At 33.4% G+C, this 19,067-nt stretch overlaps 1 protein-coding gene and 1 pseudogene across 1 annotated transcript; both read left to right on the forward strand.

Moving 5' to 3' along the window:
• Nucleotides 1-5,258: 5,258 nt before the first annotated feature.
• LOC107953030 (tRNA:m(4)X modification enzyme TRM13 homolog) lies at nt 5,259-7,999 on the forward strand (annotated as a pseudogene).
• A 472-nt stretch (nt 8,000-8,471) lies between these two features.
• Nucleotides 8,472-10,866, forward strand: LOC107953029 (uncharacterized). The gene has a single exon (XM_016888256.2). It carries the CDS (start codon nt 8,610-8,612, stop codon nt 10,737-10,739), a length of 2,130 nt encoding a protein of 709 aa, XP_016743745.2. The 5' UTR covers nt 8,472-8,609; the 3' UTR covers nt 10,740-10,866.
• Nucleotides 10,867-19,067: the final 8,201 nt, after the last annotated feature.

Here is a 19,067-nt window from a genome sequence, read left to right on the forward strand (position 1 = left end):
CGGTCATAACTTCATTCACTCTTTGAATAGTATTTTGGCCAGTCACCATCGACTAGTGCTATAGGAGCTAGGGTAAACAAGGGAAAAGGCATTTTGGGAGGCCATCCCTCAAGGGCATCTAGCTCTATCTCCTATGTCAAACTCTCGAACATATGAACACATCTCCTCAAGTAGTTTGAACTGAGCCAGCAAACAAACTTTTGAGGTTAGATTGTCCACGTTTTGATGGAGTAGACTTTAGGAGTTGGTGGGCTAGGCTTTAGTAGTTTTTTTAAGCTAAATATGTGGGAGACCTAGCTAAGGTGAGATGGTGATCTTTCACTTAGATGGGAAGGCTTTGGATTGACATCGCTTCTTTGTGCAAAGACAATGGGGTTTGCATCACCTAACTTGGGAGACTTATGCTTGAGTATTACATGGAAGATTTTAATCTAACGCCTTCATAGATCCCATGTTTGAGTTAGTTACCCTTAAATAGCAAGGCTCTGTGGATCTTTTCTATGATCGCTTAGTAAGCTTATTGAGTTAACTACAACTGCCAGAGATCTACGCCTTGAGTATTTTTATCAGCAACCTGAAACTCGAGGTTGGTCAATATTTAAGGTTATTTAAACTTCGAAACTTGGTGGAGGGGTACTTATTGGCTAGATAAGTGGAAGGCATATTGATGAAACTATTAAAAAAAAAAAGTGTTGCTATAGGTAGTAGCATAGGATAGTTTAAACCATTGTCGCCTAGTGTCAAGTGGGGCAGCAGGAATTGGAAGACAGTTTACTTATCTTGCGAGTCAAAAAGCCCCTGTCAAAAATCTTTATCCCAAGTTGAAATGGATGATATGAGGAAAAAGGGACTTTGTTTCTAGTGTGCTTCCAAATACACACCAGGCCACAAATGTGCCAAGTCACAATTATTCCAACTGGTAATCAAGGCTCTACGAGATAGTGAAGGTGATACTAAGAGTCCATGTAACGTCCCTAACCCGAATTCGCTACCGGAATAGAGTTACGGAGTATTACCGGAGTTACCGATTTATTTATTAGATATTTTATTTCATCTAACGTTCATATTTGGAACCAATTAAAATCAATCATATTGTCCTTTAAACATACTTATTTTTCTCGACATGTTTTACTCGAATTTATTACTCGTCTCAATATACTTAATTTCCTTTTATCAACGTATCAAAGATAATTACATATTGACATATCATGATAAACATCATTCTCTTTCCATTTCTTCATAAACATAAATCAGGTAATTCATTATATCGATATTTCATGCATTTAAAAATAAAATTCTTGCAATTTAATCCTTATTTCCAGCCGTTATTCTCATACAAATTAATAACAACCCATGTATTCTATAAAATATCAGAATTTTTAATAATTTCAACACTTTTCAATTTAATCATTAAAACATGTTTTTCCTCGATCTTGAACTAAATTAATAATTTTATTCAATTTTACAATTTTAAATAATAAAATAATCCACTTCATGCAAATTGGTCATTTCTATCTTTTTACAAATTTACCCATAAAGTTTTACTTTTATTCAATTTAGTCCCTGAGCCTAAAACATGCAAATTAGCTATGCTAGCTGAATATTCATACATATTTTCCTCATCCTCCTCTCCATTCCACATCTTTAATTTATATAATATGCTTATAAGTAACATTATCTATAATTTCACTATATACTTATATGTATATTCAAAGCTGTCTATTTGAGTCATAGTCACTAAATTATTTATATCTTGAGCTACAGAACTCCAAATTAAGATCCGTTAATTTTACCTGAAACTATACTCACATGTATTCTTACCATAAAATTTTTAGAATTTTTGGTTTAGCCAATTAGTATAGTTCATTCATTAAAGTCTCCCCTGTTTTGCTATTCAACAGTTCTGACCACTCTTCACTAAAGTTTAATTATCTCTTTAAACATAATTTAAATGATGTTATCATTTGTTTCTTATAAAAATAGACTCATTAAGGAATTTATCCATATAAATTATGTCACAAAATTATTTTTCTATAATTTTTAATGATTTTTCCAAGTTAGAATAGGGGATCTCGAAATCATTCTGAACTAGTCTCACAAAAATATAAATATCTCAGAATAAAAAATTTCTTTACTTTCTCTATTTCTTTTATATGAAAACAGATTCAATAAGATTTAATTTCATATCTCACTCAGCTTCTAATTCAATTTCTACCATTTTTGGTGATTTTTCAAAGTGAGCCTATTGCTGCTGTCCAAAACTACTTTAGTGCAACATATTGACTACCAAGTTTATAACACTCTTATTTCCATTCTTTACCATATTTTCCATTATTTTTTCTCATTTCCCTTCACTAATATATCAAGAACATGGATCCTTATATAAGAAAACTCTACCTTAACATCATTTTCATGCTTTTGATATTACTTTACATGAGAAACTCTACTTAAAATATATTGAAATATTAAAATTCTTACCTTGTCCCATTGATTTTAATATTTAACTTGATTTTTCTCTCTCCTCCAACTTCTATTTCTTGAATCCAACTTGATATTCCAACTCCCCTTAGTCTTCTTAACATTTTTCTCTCTTGATAGCTATGAAAATTCTTTTGATTTTTAGGTGAAAAGGGTGAATTTTTGGTTGAGGGACTAAATTGTAAAGAAATGAAACTTTACTCTTCTCTTTTCTTTCTAACGTGGGATGCATGAAAATGATGGTGTTGTTCCCTCTTTTTTTTTTTTCTTTCCATACACACATATATATATACTAAATAAAATAATAAAATAATAATAAATATCTTATTATAATATAAATAAATAACAATTATCTAATTAAATAACTATAAAATATCACCAACATCATCATTACTTTCTAGATTTCTCTCTCTTTCAATTGACCATTTTGCCCTTTGTGATCTTTTAAAATTTCATTCTTGAGTCATCACTTAATTTGGTAAAATTGCAATTTAGTCCCTCATAATTCTTTACCTATTCAAATTGGTCCTTATTCATCAATTTTCCTTGGTTTCTAGACCATTCCACCTTTAAAATATTTTAACTATTAGTCCTTCAACTTTTTCATATTTACACTTTAATCCCTAAAATTTTGAGTATTTACTCTTGGGCCACAAAACTTTTCTAACTTTTACAATTTAGTCCTTTCTTGAATCAATATGTCATAATATACTTCCCAGTGACATAACTCAATTTTCCTCTTCTTGTCACTTTATTTCCTTATTTTACTGTATTAAGGATAATATCTTACTGTAGAAATTTTCGGGGTCTTACAGTCCAACTACTAAAGAGTTCTAGGATTACAAGAAGCAGTTGGAACCAATGATCAAGACACATAACCTACTTCATTGATTTTGTCCTTACATGTTCTCCAATGGTCTCAGCTTACATATTCTAGGTTCAGATGATTGTTTTGGTAGACTCTTGAAGCACACACAACTTCCTGGACTCCAGGGTGGCTAGGAGGTTAACTATTCCAGTAGAACAATCTACTCTACTGATTATTATGGTAGCTAATGGGGTTAAACTCTCTAGACAAGGACTTTTTCGAGATGTCTAATGGGAAGCACATGGCTCTAGCTTTAACACTGATTTTTTGATACTTTCGCCAATGTGCCAGGTGGCACCAAAACAACTTTTTCTCCTTCTCCTGGCTTTTTCAACTCTTTTTTTTTGTCAGACCATTTTTTTAAAATAATATTGGTGTCGCAAATGTGTCAAGCGACACCAGCATAATTTTTTTTGTATTTGTATAATTTACGTTTTGTATTTACAAAATACTAATTTTTTTTGGGTGTCGCCTAACCACTTGGCGACAACAGTTAACATTTTTTTTTACTTCATCGAGATTAACAACAGCGAAAAAAATTTAAGGTGATGTTACCTGATGATGTGGCAGTACCTAAATTTACTATAGAAAATGACTTATTCTTAAAATTAATTAGGATCTTATTCCATTTTCGTATTTATTATAATGGTAATGTTATAATGAAGAGGAAGTAGAAGATCAACCAATGATTTTTTGGATTTTTATTTAAAATATTTAATTATTTAATGGAATTAATGGGTTTCAATTTTTCGGTGTTGAGATGAACAATTAAAAATATTTAATCATAAATTTTTTGGATTTTCAAAAATTTTATATATTTATTTTTTATTTATATATATATATTTAATTTTATGTGTATATTTAATAAAAAATTGTATATATTTATAATAGAAGAATCAGTGGCGTAATCTGATTGGGTTTTTATTTTTTTAAGGTCATTTGATATTTTAGATTGAAAATCTTATCCGCAAAGTTGAGGTGTCAATATGAGACAAGAAATATATATATTAATATTGAAAAATGAGTATAATTTAGAGGCCAAAACATGAATAAAGTCTTTTAAAAAACATTTGATGATATGCCATACACACATTGTCATTTTTTATAGAGTTTAACAAATATTATACTTTTAGCCTATTGTATATTAACTCGATTGATATTGATATTGTTGTCAGTGCAGGGAGATGTGAGTTTGAGTACGTTAAAATGCATTATCCTCTTATTTAAGAGTTGGAGAGAAGCTATGAGTAGTTCTAGACATTATATAAAAAAGTAGATATGATAATAACATATAATCAGATTAATATTAAAAAAACAAATATTATACTTTTTGAGAACTAAAAACATTTTAAAACATTTTAAATTTTTTATAAAATAAAAATATATAAAACCAAGAAACCAAAAATCTAAAAAATCAAGGTTTTTTTTCTAATTATTAATTTTTAAATAAAAATGTAAAAAATATATAAAATTAAAAAAGTTGTTAAAAATCCGTTTAAATTCTAAAACCAATCTAATTCTTAAAAAGTCATAAAATTCTGAAAAATAATAACCTAAAACAAGCAATCTTTGTCCAAAATCCAAAATTTAAGATCTTTATAAAGTTTTTTTCTTTTATTCTTTTTTTGAATTTTCAAAATTTTAAGAATTCCTTTTATAGTTTTTAAATAAATGTTTGCATTTTATAGTTTAAAAATTCATGATTTTTAAAAGTATCAATTTTTGGTTGCTTTTGGAATTTTCGATATTGTTTAAAATTTTATGAATTTTTTAAAAAAATTAAAATTTTTGAATAATTTTTTTATAATTCCAGAAAATAAATTGAATTTTTAGATTTTTTTAAAGAATATTGTAGTTGAATATATTTTCGGTATTTAGATATCTATTTTTCGACGCACATCCAAAGTTCGAAATTACCCAATGTGATTTCTCAAACTTGAACCTGTGTTCTAATCCTACAGAGTACAACGTGACTTCCACTTGATCGCCCCTTAATTGAATTTACCCTAATTAGTATTTACTAAAATGGAAAAGAAAAACATAACGGAAAAACAAAGCTCTGGTTGTACCGATCAAAGCCAAAGCGGTCTCTGGTGAAATGAAGACTAAGGTGATGGAAAATCGCTGCAAATTCTGGGTTCCCAAAAAGAGCAGATTCTGTGCAAACTCCCCTCTCCAAAATTCCTTGTTAGTTCGATCTCCCTATCGCTCTTCTCCTTTCTTGTCTTTTCTTTCCTCCTATCTCCGGAGTTCTTTTCGGTTTTTTTTTTCTCTAATAATCAAACTGTTTCAAGGTTTTGTGGCAATCACACTCCGAGGACCAATAACCAGTGGATCCCATGTCCGATTGATCCTTCCCAGTAATACCCTTTCTCTCAATCCTTTTTACTTATCCACCAGAAACAATAAAAAAATTAATATTTCATTTTGGCTTTATTTTGAAGTTCTGTGCTTCAGGAAAACCTGGGAAGCCATCTAAGGAGATGCCCCTTAGTCAAACAAGTTCAATCCTTGAGCACCCAACCTTTTTACCAAAAGGGTGTTAATGCAGGCAAAGAAGACGAACAAGAAGAACCGGAAACTGGAATTCCCACTTCTGGGTGTTTTGATATTGTAACCTCTGAAATGAAGAGAAATGCTGTTTATAGCTTGAACACATCCGAGTTCTTTGAGATGATTAGAAAGATTGAGTCAGTTCATGCTCAAATTGTAATGATATTAAAGACTCCTATAAGATACCTGAAGCTTGTGGCGTATGGATTAAGGGAGAAGTAGAGAGGTATTTTAAATTGAATTGCTGGGGTTGTTTTTTGCGGGAGTCGGTTTGCTTTTTAACTTGAGTTGATTTGTAACAGGAATGTGCCATTTCAGGAGAAGCATGTTGCACAACAGGCGTCAATGCTTGGGAACTTGGAAGAGTTTGGGGTTTTGGAAAGGATTGATGGCAAGGAAAAGTGTGAACTTGTGGAGCGAGCTGAAAATAGCAACGGTGTTCCAGCAGTGGTTGAATTTGGAGCAGGGAGAGGGTACTTGACACAAATGCTTGCAGATTGCTATGGTATTAGAAGGGTATTTCTAGTTGAGAGAAAGGCCTACAAACTAAAGGTTAATTGAATTGAGATTAAGTTTGTAGTATTTGCAAAGATTTTATTTACTCTAGGTTCATGCCATCTATTTTGGATGTGTTTCTATGCTCTTTGAACCTTCATTGATTTTTTCTTTTGCCTTTGTTGGTTTCAATATGCCAATGCTATTTCTAGGCTGATCGATCTTTGCGACAAAAAGAGAGCTTGATATTAGAACGTTTGAGAATTGACAGTAAGGTTTTTCAGAACTTTATTTTTGCAGATACTTTTTTTTTAACTTCTCCATAGAGTCCTCATTCTCCAATGCTTTCTTTCTTAGTTTTATTCTGAACATCTTGCCGAGTTCTATGATGCGTTATGTTTGTAGAGATTAGAATGCTCAAGTTTTGTATGGCTTCCCCTCATTAAAAATTGTGAGATGCATTTTCTATTTCACTTTGAGACCTATCATTTGCAAATTCACTTGTGAAAAAGGGTAAATGGCAAGCATGTTCTTTTAAGCATGCGTAACTTCCCTACCCTTCTTTTTTTCATCATATCATGAACTTTTACTTTCGCAGTTGAGGATCTGAACTTGAATGCTGTTGAGTCATTGCAAGGACTTCCTTATATAGCTATTGGTAAACATCTCTGTGGCCCAGCAACAGGTAAGTTATTATACCTGCATTTTCACAATGATTGTTATAATTGATCCAACGAAATACTAGAGCGGTGAAAAGCATTCTCTACTGTCTCCCACTATGTTGAAACTTTTCACTACAGATTTGACACTTAGATGCTGCCTGGCAAATGAAAGGAATGCTGAACAATGTGGAGTTAATTGTTACTTGAGAGGTCTTGCAATAGCAACATGCTGCCATCACCTTTGCCAATGGAAACACTACATAAGTAATCCAACTTTCTGCCTCTATAACATCTATATAAAAATTCACGATATCTTTTCCTCGTAAACCAATCGTATAACGTGCTTGGCTCTACAGATAAAAAATACTTAACTAGTTTGGGTATTAGCAAAGAAGAATTCCATGCAATTACGTGGTTTACCAGTTGGGCAGTCGATGCTGATCATGGTTCAGATCTTTCTGACGTTATTGATATCAAATTGCATCCAGAATCAATGTAATATAGCTTCTTCTTTTTTTCCCTTATGGCCATACCTTTATAACATTGAGGATGCTAAGAAAAGTGGCATTCCATTTTGAGCATTTTCTCGCAATTTCCTTCTAAAAGCAGATTCATTTTCTTGTGACAGTGAGGGGGAAGAATGTAATGGGGATGCAAATGGAGTGGAAGCCATTGCAAAGAATATGAAAGCCATTGAGAGGGCAAAGCTAGGTTTCATGTGCAAGAAGATAATTGATATGGGAAGGTTAATGTGGCTCAAGGAACATGGACTCCGAACTCGGCTTGTTAAGTATGTTCCATCAAGCATCTCTCCAGAAAACCATTTATTAATAGCCAGACATGTCGGTGGTCGCTAAGTTGCATGGCTTTTTCCCTCTCATCTGACATTGTATAACTAAAAACAACAATTTTGTATTGAATTATATCATGTTCGGGATTCAAATGCCTTTCTTCTTTGAATATGTATCAGAATTTGTCATTTCGTTCTAATAGTCTTCTGTTTTTTTCTAGTGGAAAAGTAGAGAGCCGTGACATCTAAAAATTAGTGGTGTCCCCCCCCCCCCCAATATGATGTTGTATAACTAAAAACAACAATTTTGTGTTGAATTGTTATGTTCGGGATTCAAATGCCTTTCTTCTTTGAATATGTATCAGAATTTGTCATTTCGTTCTAATAGTCTTCTGTTTTTTTTCTAGTGGAAAAGTAGAGAGCCGTGACATCTAAAAATTAGTGGTGTCCCCCCCAGTATGATGTTGCATAACTAAAAGCAACAATTTTGTGTTGAATTGTTATGTTCGGGATTCAAATGCCTTTCTTCTTTGAATATGTATCAGAATTTGTCATTTCGTTCTCTGCTCCTCGTTGTTACTCCTGCTCTGCTATGAACAGCTGTTTTCTTACCAGTGGAAAAGTAGAGTGTTGTGGCATCTAAAAACTAGTGGAGGTTTAGGCGTTTATATTTCAGTAGCCAATCCTGACGTTTGACAGATAATTTTTTATATTAAAGACAACAAGGGATAAATTTTGGATTTAAAAATTCATAATTTCAAGAATGAAGATGATAAGACAAGCAAATTTGCGTCATCTCCTACGCAAGCAGGTAAACAACCGACGACCTGTCTACCTTTCCTCTCATCCATTCACTTCACTCTTAGGTAGTCGCCGCTTATTTAAAGCTGTAAATTTAGACACACTGACTCCTACCATGCCTAGTTCAATGGATCCTAAAGGCATCGTCGTCTTCACATCCGTTGGAAGGTCACAGTACGGCTTCGACATCTTCACCGTCAATCTTAATCAAACTCCCATCACAGGTTCGAACTCCGAACACCGCCTCACTGACGGTATTTCCATCAACTACAACGCTCAATTTGCAGACGAAGAACAGTCCATCGTTTTTATCTCTGAACGGTCGGGTTGCCCCCGGATTTACCTCACCCGCCGGGGCCTATCCAAGCCCGAGCAGCTTCCATCTGTTCCCGACAGCCTCTTCCACGATCGACCCATCATCAAAAGCCACCATCTTTACTTCATTTCAGCTCATGAACAACCTGATAAACCTTTCCAGAGCTGGTCCGCTCTTTATTCAACCGAGCTCCATGGTAAAAGGAAAATTATACGACTGTCTCCCTACGGGGTTGTTGACTATAGCCCTGCAATTTCAAAATCTGGAACATTTGTAGCCATTGCATCGTATGGTTCTCGTCCCTGGGAAGGTGATTTTCACGAGCTGAAAACGGATATCGTTGTTTTCCCAACGTCCGATCCGAATAATCGTTTGGTTGTTTGCAAGAGAGGCGGTTGGCCCACTTGGTCTGGTGACTCAACCATTTTCTTTCACCGCCAAACTGACGATGGCTGGTGGAGCATTTTCCGGGTACAATTTCCAGAAAATCCTCTTGAATTTTCTGAATTCCCAGTCCTTCCTCTCCGCATCACTCCTCCTGGTCTCCACTGCTTCAGTCCGGCAGCCTTCAACGACGGAAAACGAATCGCAGTCGCAACTCGGCGACGCGGCAAGTGTTACAGACATATCGAGATTTTCGACCTCGAGAGGAAAGTTTTTCACCCAGTGACGGAGTTGCTGAACCCAGCTTTTCATCATTATAACCCATTCGTCTCTTCCGACTCCGAGTCCCTCGGGTACCACAGGTTCAGCGGTAAGTCAATTGAGGGTGAGTCGAGGGTTCCACATCTGGAGCCAGTTGCGTCTCCCATCAAAGATCTAGGCATGCTGCGAATCAACGGGTCATTTCCTTCTTTCAGTCCCGACGGTAGTTTCCTAGCCTTGAACCCCGCTTTGGATGAAAATGGAGGCATTAAAGTTGTAAAATCGGACGGCTCAAAACGATGGACCTTGATCAAGGGCCGTGTGGCATTTTGCAACTCCTGGAGCCCAACGGAAAAATACGTGATTTACTCTTCCTTGGGTCCAATATTCGAGTCAACTAAAACGACTGTCCAGATCGCACGAGTCACATTTGAGCCTTCATATCTCAACAGTGATCTTCAAGAGATCCCGTGCGATGTAAAGATTCTCACGCGAGAAGATACAGGGAATAACGCCTTCCCGTCCTGCTCTCCCGATGGGAAGTCCCTCGTGTTCCGCTCAGGCCGTTCTGGACATAAGAATTTGTACATACTTGATGCGGTTGACGGCGAATTCAATGACGGTATACGTAAGTTAACTGATGGCCCTTGGATTGATACGATGCCCTGCTGGTCTCCTAACGGGGATCTCATAGCCTTTTCATCCAACATGCATAATCCGAATAACGTGGATGCCTTCAGCATTTACGTGATTAAACCCGACGGCTCTGATCTTAGGAGAATTTACGCGGCGGGACCGAAGGGATCGAATGACGTGGACATAGAGAGGATCAACCACGTGTGTTTTAGCCCGAATGGGGAGTGGCTGGTGTTCGCAGCTAACATAGGTGGCGTGATGGCTGAGCCGGTTTCGTTTCCAAACCAGTTCCAGCCGTACGGAGATTTGTATGTGATGAGGTTGGACGGGAGTGGATTGAGGAGGCTGACGTGTGATGGATATGAAAATGGGACGCCAACGTGGCATTTTGGGGGTGAGCTGGATATGAGGCGTTTGTGTCTAGGAAATGATGCTGGGGTTGAACTTACCGGTGAATTTGACGAACCACTGTGGATTACTTGTGATTTTAATTGAAGTTACTTTTGGAATATAATCAAGTAGAATTATATTTTATTTTTATTTTTATATTTATAAATATAAATTAAAAAAAAAACATTGTAAATATCACTATTATTAATAATAAAATGCGGACTTTTCTTTATTCTCATTTTCTTTTTGGTTTTTTTAATACTAAGAAAATATGAAATTGTGAAAATATAAAGTTATTAATAACGATATAATATTATTTTTGAAATAATGAAAGAAAAAGTAAATCTTAAATAAATTCTGTCAAAACACATTTTATATGTATATTAAATAAAATATAAACACATATTACACAAGATGAGTTAGTAAATTTCATATTAATTTACCTATTCAAATCACAAAACGAGTGAATTAATTAAGGATTAGTATGCAATTTTAGTTTTTTCTCTACTAGCTCCACTTTGATCTATACAATTATTTTATATAATAAATCAATACCAACATTTTTACAAAATATCTTGATATGTATGATGTTATAAATTCTATTTTTTTTATTTTCTTTCATATTTTACATTTTATTTAATTTAGACCCTAAACTCGGGATAGGCATAACTTTCAATCCATAGCTTCCGATTGAAATCCAACTTCATATATTCTCATTAGAGACTTTATGTTTTCTATTTCTAACATAATTTCATGATAAGTTTTATATTTATTCTTAGTCCTTAATGTAACAAAGTTAACAAACAAACTAAATTAATTTTACATCTAATCATTTTCATAATCTAAGCTTAAATTCTATCAATCAATAAATCAACAATGGAAGCTTTCTAAAATTTTAATAATTTATTAAATTGATACATGGGTTATAGCTAAATCAAGCTCCCATGAACTCAAATCTATAAAAATTACATACCTTGAATAATATTTGTTTGAATGTTGGAATGAATGAAAGTGTTTCTCTTTAAGTTTTTCTTTCTTTTGGACGGTGGCACAATATGGAATATGACAATCTTCCACTGTAGCAACTATTTATACCTAGTTTAGCTTTAATTTAGTTTAATTAACCTTGCTTAATTAACTAATTAAGATTTAATTAAGCATAAATTAATCATAATCAAGTCTAAGTGAATTATGCCATCATTAAGCACTATCTCATATTCTAAAATGGTTTATTTACCATTTTGGACCTGTAGTTAATTTCTATTTCAATTCCTAAGCCTTTTGTTAATTAAAATTCTATAGCGATTAGACTTTTATGATTTAGTCCCTAAGCTTTAATTAACTATTTAATTGAAAAAATTACTCGACCAGTCTTCGATATATTTTTATATTACCTACGTAAATATTCATATTTGATATCAATGAACTCAATTTATAAAATTGGGATTCTTAAACCACATTTTTCAATACCAATAAAAATAAGTCTGTTACACCTCCAACATCCTCTAAAATATCAATTACTAGTAACTCCAAAGAAGTAGAAAAGGTGCAGTACAAATCGAAACTAGCTCGTATTCATTATGCACTCCTCAAAAACCAACTGAAGCGTTTGAGGGTCCTAACGATTGAACCATCTTACGAGGCTTCTCTTTGCTCAATATAGTCACCGAGTTTCTAGTAACTTGTTTTTCACTAAATTGTACTTGATTTCCCACAGGCCATTGATTCTCATCTATTTTGAAAACACTATATTTATCCTTACTCAGGCTGGTGTCAACATTCACGATTTGAGCAGGAAATTGAAAGTCTAACTTCATTTGTTACGATTGATGAAGTCAGGAATTCTCGTTTTGGCATGTCTCCGTTTAAGGCACTTAGTGTGGATGGTTTTCATGCAAAATGTTTCAATCTCAATGGGACATCATGGGCCTAGCATTTTTTATATGGCTAGAAAAGTCATGTTGGGTGAGGCTATGGAAATTGATTTGGATCGGACTCTATTGGTGCTCATTCCTATGTTGGTTGAGCGCGAGTCTTTCATAATTTCGACTTATCAACCTCTTTACATTGGTATATAAGACCCTCACTAAGACAATTTTGAACCGTCTAAGACCAATCATTGATAAAAATCATTAAACCCAAACAAGCAAGTTTTATTTTGGGGTGCCAAACCATTGATAATATTTTGATTACATAAGAGACCATTCATTCTACGAGGACTTTGAAAGGCAAGGACAAATGGATGGCCATCAAAGTCGATTTAGAGAAAGCTTATAATTGCATCATATGAGACTTTTTGGAGGATACTTTGGTGGATTTGGGTTTCTCGAGACTTTTTATTCAAGTGAATGATAAGATTGCTGAGTCTTTTAAGCCTTCTTGAGGTATTTGCCAAGGAGACGTGCTATCACTTTATCTTTTTATTCTTAGAATGACAAGGTTAGGTCACTTGATTGACAATGTAGTGGCTAGGCTTTTATGGGAACCCATCAAATCGTCGCAATGAGGATAGACGATTTCCACCTCTTTTTCGCTAATGGCCTTTATTAAAGTTGTGTGACCCAAATCCTTGTTAAATAAATATAGTGGTAAAACAAAGGGATTTGTGTAAGACTTAAGGCCGAGGGCCGAAATAGAATTCATTTAGAATTACACTTCTTCTATTTGACATTGATTAGAATAAAGTTTTCAGCCTTTAAATAGATGTAGTCGAAATTTCTTTTGTATCATCCATTTTTCAACATTATTGAACTTTTCTCCTCTACGAGTGGTTTTTTTTTAAAAGGGTTTTCATATAAAATCTGTGTGTTCTTATTTTTATTTATTTTTGCGATCATTCTATTGCCATTATCAGCATCTATTTTAACAACCTTATTCTTTGACCTAAGGGATGCTAAGACCATCAATAGCATGTTGAACCTTTTTTTTGCAAGCATTCAAGGCACAAAGTTTGGCTAAAACATAAATTTGTTTCTTTGAAAATGCAAAGGAGGCAGTTGGTAATGCCATTAGTGAAAACCTTGGTTTTGCTAAAGTAGAGGATTTAGGAAAATATTTGGGAAGCCTGCTTTTCCATAAAAGAGTTACGAATGAGACTTTTCATGTCATTATTGACTATGTGCGCAAAAAGTTGAGTGAGTGGAACGAGAGAAAGCTTTCCAGGGCAGGTAAGTAACACTTACAAAGGTTGTTCTTTTAACTACTCATAATTATTTCATGAGCACAACTCTTGTACTGATCCTTTGTTTACAACGAAATTGAGAAGATTGTATGAGTTTTCATTTAGGGGCAAATAATGAGACAAAAAAGACGCCTTTGGTTAACTGGGACCAGTAAGAGTGTGTAAAAAAAAAAATTAACCAGTAAAGTTGAAGTGAACCAAATCGAAAAAAACTGAACTATTTCAGTTTTTATTTTTACTTTTTGATTTAACCGGTTCTCATGTTCAGTTTAATTGGATTGTTTGATCGGTTTTCGGTTTTGATATTTTAAACTGAATTTTGAATTTTTAGCCCATTAAAATAATTTCCGACCCAAATCAAAAGTGTTGTTTTGCTAACCCGATTATCAATTAGGCCTGCATTTGCTTGCCTGTTGGAGGCCCGAGTAGCCCAAACCCACTTGACCCATCATGCAAACTGTAGGGTTTTGGAACCTTCAAGCTCTCAACCGCGAGCGGTCCCCAACTATCCGTTAACAGAAAACAAGATTGCAAAACCAATTATGCGCACACACAGCATCCGTAACAGATCCGATAGCAGAAAAAATGATTCACAAATACTAAATGAACAAAAACGAGATTAGAGCACAGTGATTAAGCATAATAAAAATGAGGTGTTGGCTATAAAAAGAGAATGTGGATCGATTAGTGAGAAAGGAGAGACGATAGCAGAAAATCAAATCTAATTTGGAAGGTAGCTTCTCGGTTTTTCCCTTTTTCTTCGCTTTCTCCTTATTCTTCTCTATTTGGGTGAGCCAATCGGCTTTCTGGGGTTTGCATGTAAGGTTGAAGGTAACTCCGATGAAGGGACCATGTTGGTTATCCGTTTCCGGTCCCGAGGAGGTCGGTCAAAGCCTGCAATCCAATCTGTCAAAACAAAAAATGGATCATGATTATTGTTTTTCTTTGTTATTTTTGGTGTATTTTATGTTTCTTAATCTTTACTTGAATTTTGAGATTTCATAGGATAAATTTCTCTTAGATTATGATAGATTATATTTTAGCCTACTTTTTTTTTTCCTTCTAATTTAGATCTAAGGATTCAAATAGGTTGGAATTTTATTTTTCTAATTTAATTTTAGGATTCAAAAAAGATAGAATTTTATTTTATTTTTCTAATTTAGATCTTAGGATTTAGATATGTTAGAATTTTAATTTTTTCATTTAGAACTTAGGATTCAATTAGGTTAAAATTTATTTTCTAATTTAGATCTTAACATTCAAATAGGCTAGAATTTTATTTTATTTTAATAAACCTTCAGTTTTGATTAAGTAGATTTTGAATTTTCTTTATTTGATTAAGTTTGTAGATTTTTCATAATTTTAAATTTGGAGTTTCATTCAGATATTAAATTTGTTAGTTTAATTTTCATTTAAATCTTAAGCTTTAATAGGTTAGAATTTAAATTCCTATGTTAAGTTCAATTTGAGTAAGATTAGATTATTTGGGAGTGATAATTTTATTATTATTATTATAGGAAACATTAATACCGAATCTCGTAAGATTGTCTTTGAACAAACGTTGTAATGGTGCTATAATCTTCTCTACATGTAATTAAAATTTCAAACATAGATTTACATAAATTTTGGTACGTGGCATAGTCTTAATTCTTATGATTTTTTTTATATAATTAATCCTAAAACTTTGTACTATAGAGAGCCTACCTAACTCAAATTCATTAGTGGTGACTCTGTGTTTAAGATTCTACATGTTCAATCTTGCTTAGGACTTAGACAACATTTTGACACCTAGTACCTATTAAAATTTAAAACCCAATTTGAAATGATAATTTTTTCATGATATTCAATTTATCCTTTAATATATAAACGAAATACAAAAAAAAAAAACACAAAACCCCTAAAAGCTAAATGCATTGTGTAGCTCTTCAGACATAAAAAAAAAAAAAACAATCTTACTTTCAAATTCTCAGTTCAGTTCATCCGTTCTATCTACTCTTTCCCTTGAAAGTTATAAGTGAGATGATAAAAAAATTCTAAAACAATTAAAATTAAAATTGAAAAAAGAAGACAATTGTGAAAAAAAAATAAAGGAAATAAAATTATGAGTACTTCAATTAGAAAATAAATTTTTTATCTGACTTAAACAACACAAAATTTAAAAACTGAAAAAAGTGAACTGAACCGAAAGAATTTTCGACTTGATTTAATTGCTTTTGTTCCCTAAATTGGTTCAATTTATTCAATTTGAATTTATAATTTGGCTTATTCAGACTTCGGTATAAAAAACCGAATCGACTGAAAGCTCAACCCTTGAGACCAGTGTTGTAGACTGACTGTTCTTGGTGGCTTGGGGATAAGGCATTTACGTGATCAAAATAAGGTTTTCTCTCTTAAGCTTGGTTCTAATATCTCTCAAATGTTGATGCAATTTGGGTGAAAATCCTTAGAAGCAAGTGTAACGTTGATGGAGTGTGTCCAATGTCCATTGCCTGAAGTTCATGCTCTCATTTTGGAGAGCGTTATCGAAAGATTGGAGTGAGGTTCTTAAAGGTGTCCACTGGCCACTTGGTGATGGGAAATTGGTGAATTTTTGGAAAAAGAATTAGATTCCTAAATTGGTCCTCTAAAACAATTGTATATTGGTGGGAGACTATGACGGAAGATATTAATGAGAAAGACATGGTTGATTCTAATGGGGATTGGGATTGGCGCAAATTACAATCGATTTTATCTCAAAGTATCTTGCCGCAAATTGTAGGCGTATTGCCACCTTCGAATGAGAGGAGAAGACAAAATTGCTTGGTCTTGGAACATTAGTGGGGCTTTCTCGACTTCAACTACTTGCATGGCAATTTCGGGTGACCTTTGGGAAGGTACAGATGTGAAGTGGGAGCTGATCTGGAAATGCCAGGTGCCACAAAGAATCAGGCATTTTATGTGGTTACTGATTTGTGATTGCGAGGCATTGTCCAGACGTGGGATGACTGACGATAGTTTTTGCACTAGATGTGCTGCTGGTATGGAGGATAGTTTGTGTGTTACGAAGACTTACACTTTCGCTAGAGGGGTTTGGGGTTTGATTTTACCATTGGCAGTACATTCTAGTTTCTTCTCCTTGTGACTCAAGGACTGGATCATGTGGAATCTCGGTAATACAGGTGCTTTAGATGTAAGAGGATCTACATGGATAATTTTCTTTTTAGTTATTGTTTGGTCTTTGGAAAAACAAAAATGAATTCATATTTCAAGGAGCGTATAGCAGTAGTGCAGACATTGTGATAGCTAGTTCTCCTAGGCAAAAGCATTCAGAGTTATCTAAAGGTTCAGCACTTGACATAGCTTACATTGGCAACCTCCAAATTTAAATTAGATCAAGTTGAACTTGGATGGATCGGTGAATCTGGATAAAGAATTTGCTGCTATAGGAGGAGTCCTTAGACATACAAATGGCAAGTGGATTCTCGGTTATGTGAAAAAGCTGGGTAGGAGAGGCTAGAGCAGTTCTCGAGGGTCTCAGAGTGACATGGATTAATGGGTATCTAAAGGTTGAGGTCAAAAGCGATAATGCTCTTCATCTGGTACTGGTTTGATAGAGATTAAAGAAACTGACAAAATGAGGTCATTGACTCATTGGATTGGAAACTCTCCTTCATGCACATTAGGTGTGAGCGGAATAGAGTTGTTGATTCTTTAACTAAAATTACAGTTGATTCATCATATGTTTTACATGTGCTTTGGAAAATCTTCTGAAGCAGGACAAACATGGGTTTTTTTCATGCTTAAATTGATTCATGATGTTACTGATTTGGCTAATTTAAGCCTCTTTGCTCACCCAAAAAAAAAAATTATGTGATTGCATTGCTATAGTAAATATTAAAGGTTAAAGGGAGGCTGAATTTATTTGGTTGCAATAATAATATAAGAGCTTAATTAGATAAAATGATAAAATTTAAGGTTTTTATTGTTATTTTAACATTGTCAAAAATGAAATTATGCCATCAATTGAAAAAAAAAAACCATAAGTAAAAGCTAACGTTGACTTCATCTATTAGCAAATTCTTTTAATTTATTGTTAGTTTTGAGTAAAAGTTAGAAGTCAAATGACAGTAGCAGAGAGGTTTTCACATTTAGAATTAGGTTAGGCGTGGGAAAGACTCTTGTATAGCACTAATATTATACATCTCAAAAGCTCAGCTCATCTCAAAACATGTACCCAACCGTTCAAGCTTGTTTATTTTACTTTTTATTTTGTTATTATTTAATAGTTACATGTTCCTTTTACAACCATATTATATATAAATCAATTTCTAAATATAAACAATTTAATTTTTTATAATATAATATAATATATTTAATTATCATATGATATAAATTACATAATACATAAAATAAAATAAAATATTATAAACTTGAAAGCAAGCCAAATCAGGTTAGGTTTAGACATTGAGTATTAGAATCTGCCCGTAATTCATTAATTCATTTCATGAATGAGACCATATAATTTGGGGAAAAAATAACAAACACCCATCGTAGGTGTGAAGGATAAGCTCCATCAACATAGCAAACGTTTCAACCTTAGCATTAAATGAACATTATGGCATGTTAACAATTAGCTTTATCTCAACTCAAGTACGATCAATTTGGAGTGATTGTAAGCACTTAATACGATAAGGAAATTAGCCTTGGATGGTTCAAAGTGGCGCACATAAATGGGAAAAAAATTAAAGCGTCCACCAACTTATGAAATTATTTATTATTCTAAAATACTATCAAAATAGAAATAGATTAAAAATTCGACGAAGAGCCACCCACTTTCCAAGAGAAATTGCTGGTGGCCGGTTGAGGTTCAAATATTTTTCACTAACTAATAGTATCACCAATTTTCAAAGCTGAAACATTAACTGCCACTTCTAACTCATATATCAGGTAATTCTTTTCATACGATTTTTAATTGTTTAAAAGTGTAGACTATTACCTTGTCTTATTGCATCAAAACACAGTTTACCCACTCAATGATATATCACTGTAAATTACAATTTTCTTACCCGATTTAGGCTGAACCAGAACTGATGCTTCGATCAACAGAACTTTTATCTGGTCAATATTTTGCTAACATTTATTAAACTGTTCAAATCTTACATCTTTCTGTAATAACTGTATCATGAGTATAACTATCAATTATTAATCCCGAAACTTTAAATTTTCTGAAGTTGTAACCATTATACCAATTGAAACCATAATACCATAATAAG

This window comes from Gossypium hirsutum, chromosome A07 (assembly GCF_007990345.1).
Source record: "Gossypium hirsutum isolate 1008001.06 chromosome A07, Gossypium_hirsutum_v2.1, whole genome shotgun sequence".
In the NCBI taxonomy this organism is placed as follows: domain Eukaryota; kingdom Viridiplantae; phylum Streptophyta; class Magnoliopsida; order Malvales; family Malvaceae; genus Gossypium; species Gossypium hirsutum.

Bases quoted from the DNA above. Each gene is read 5' to 3' on its own strand.
- LOC107953029 (XM_016888256.2), top strand. From the start codon at position 8,610: ATGAAGATGATAAGACAAGCAAATTTGCGTCATCTCCTACGCAAGCAG.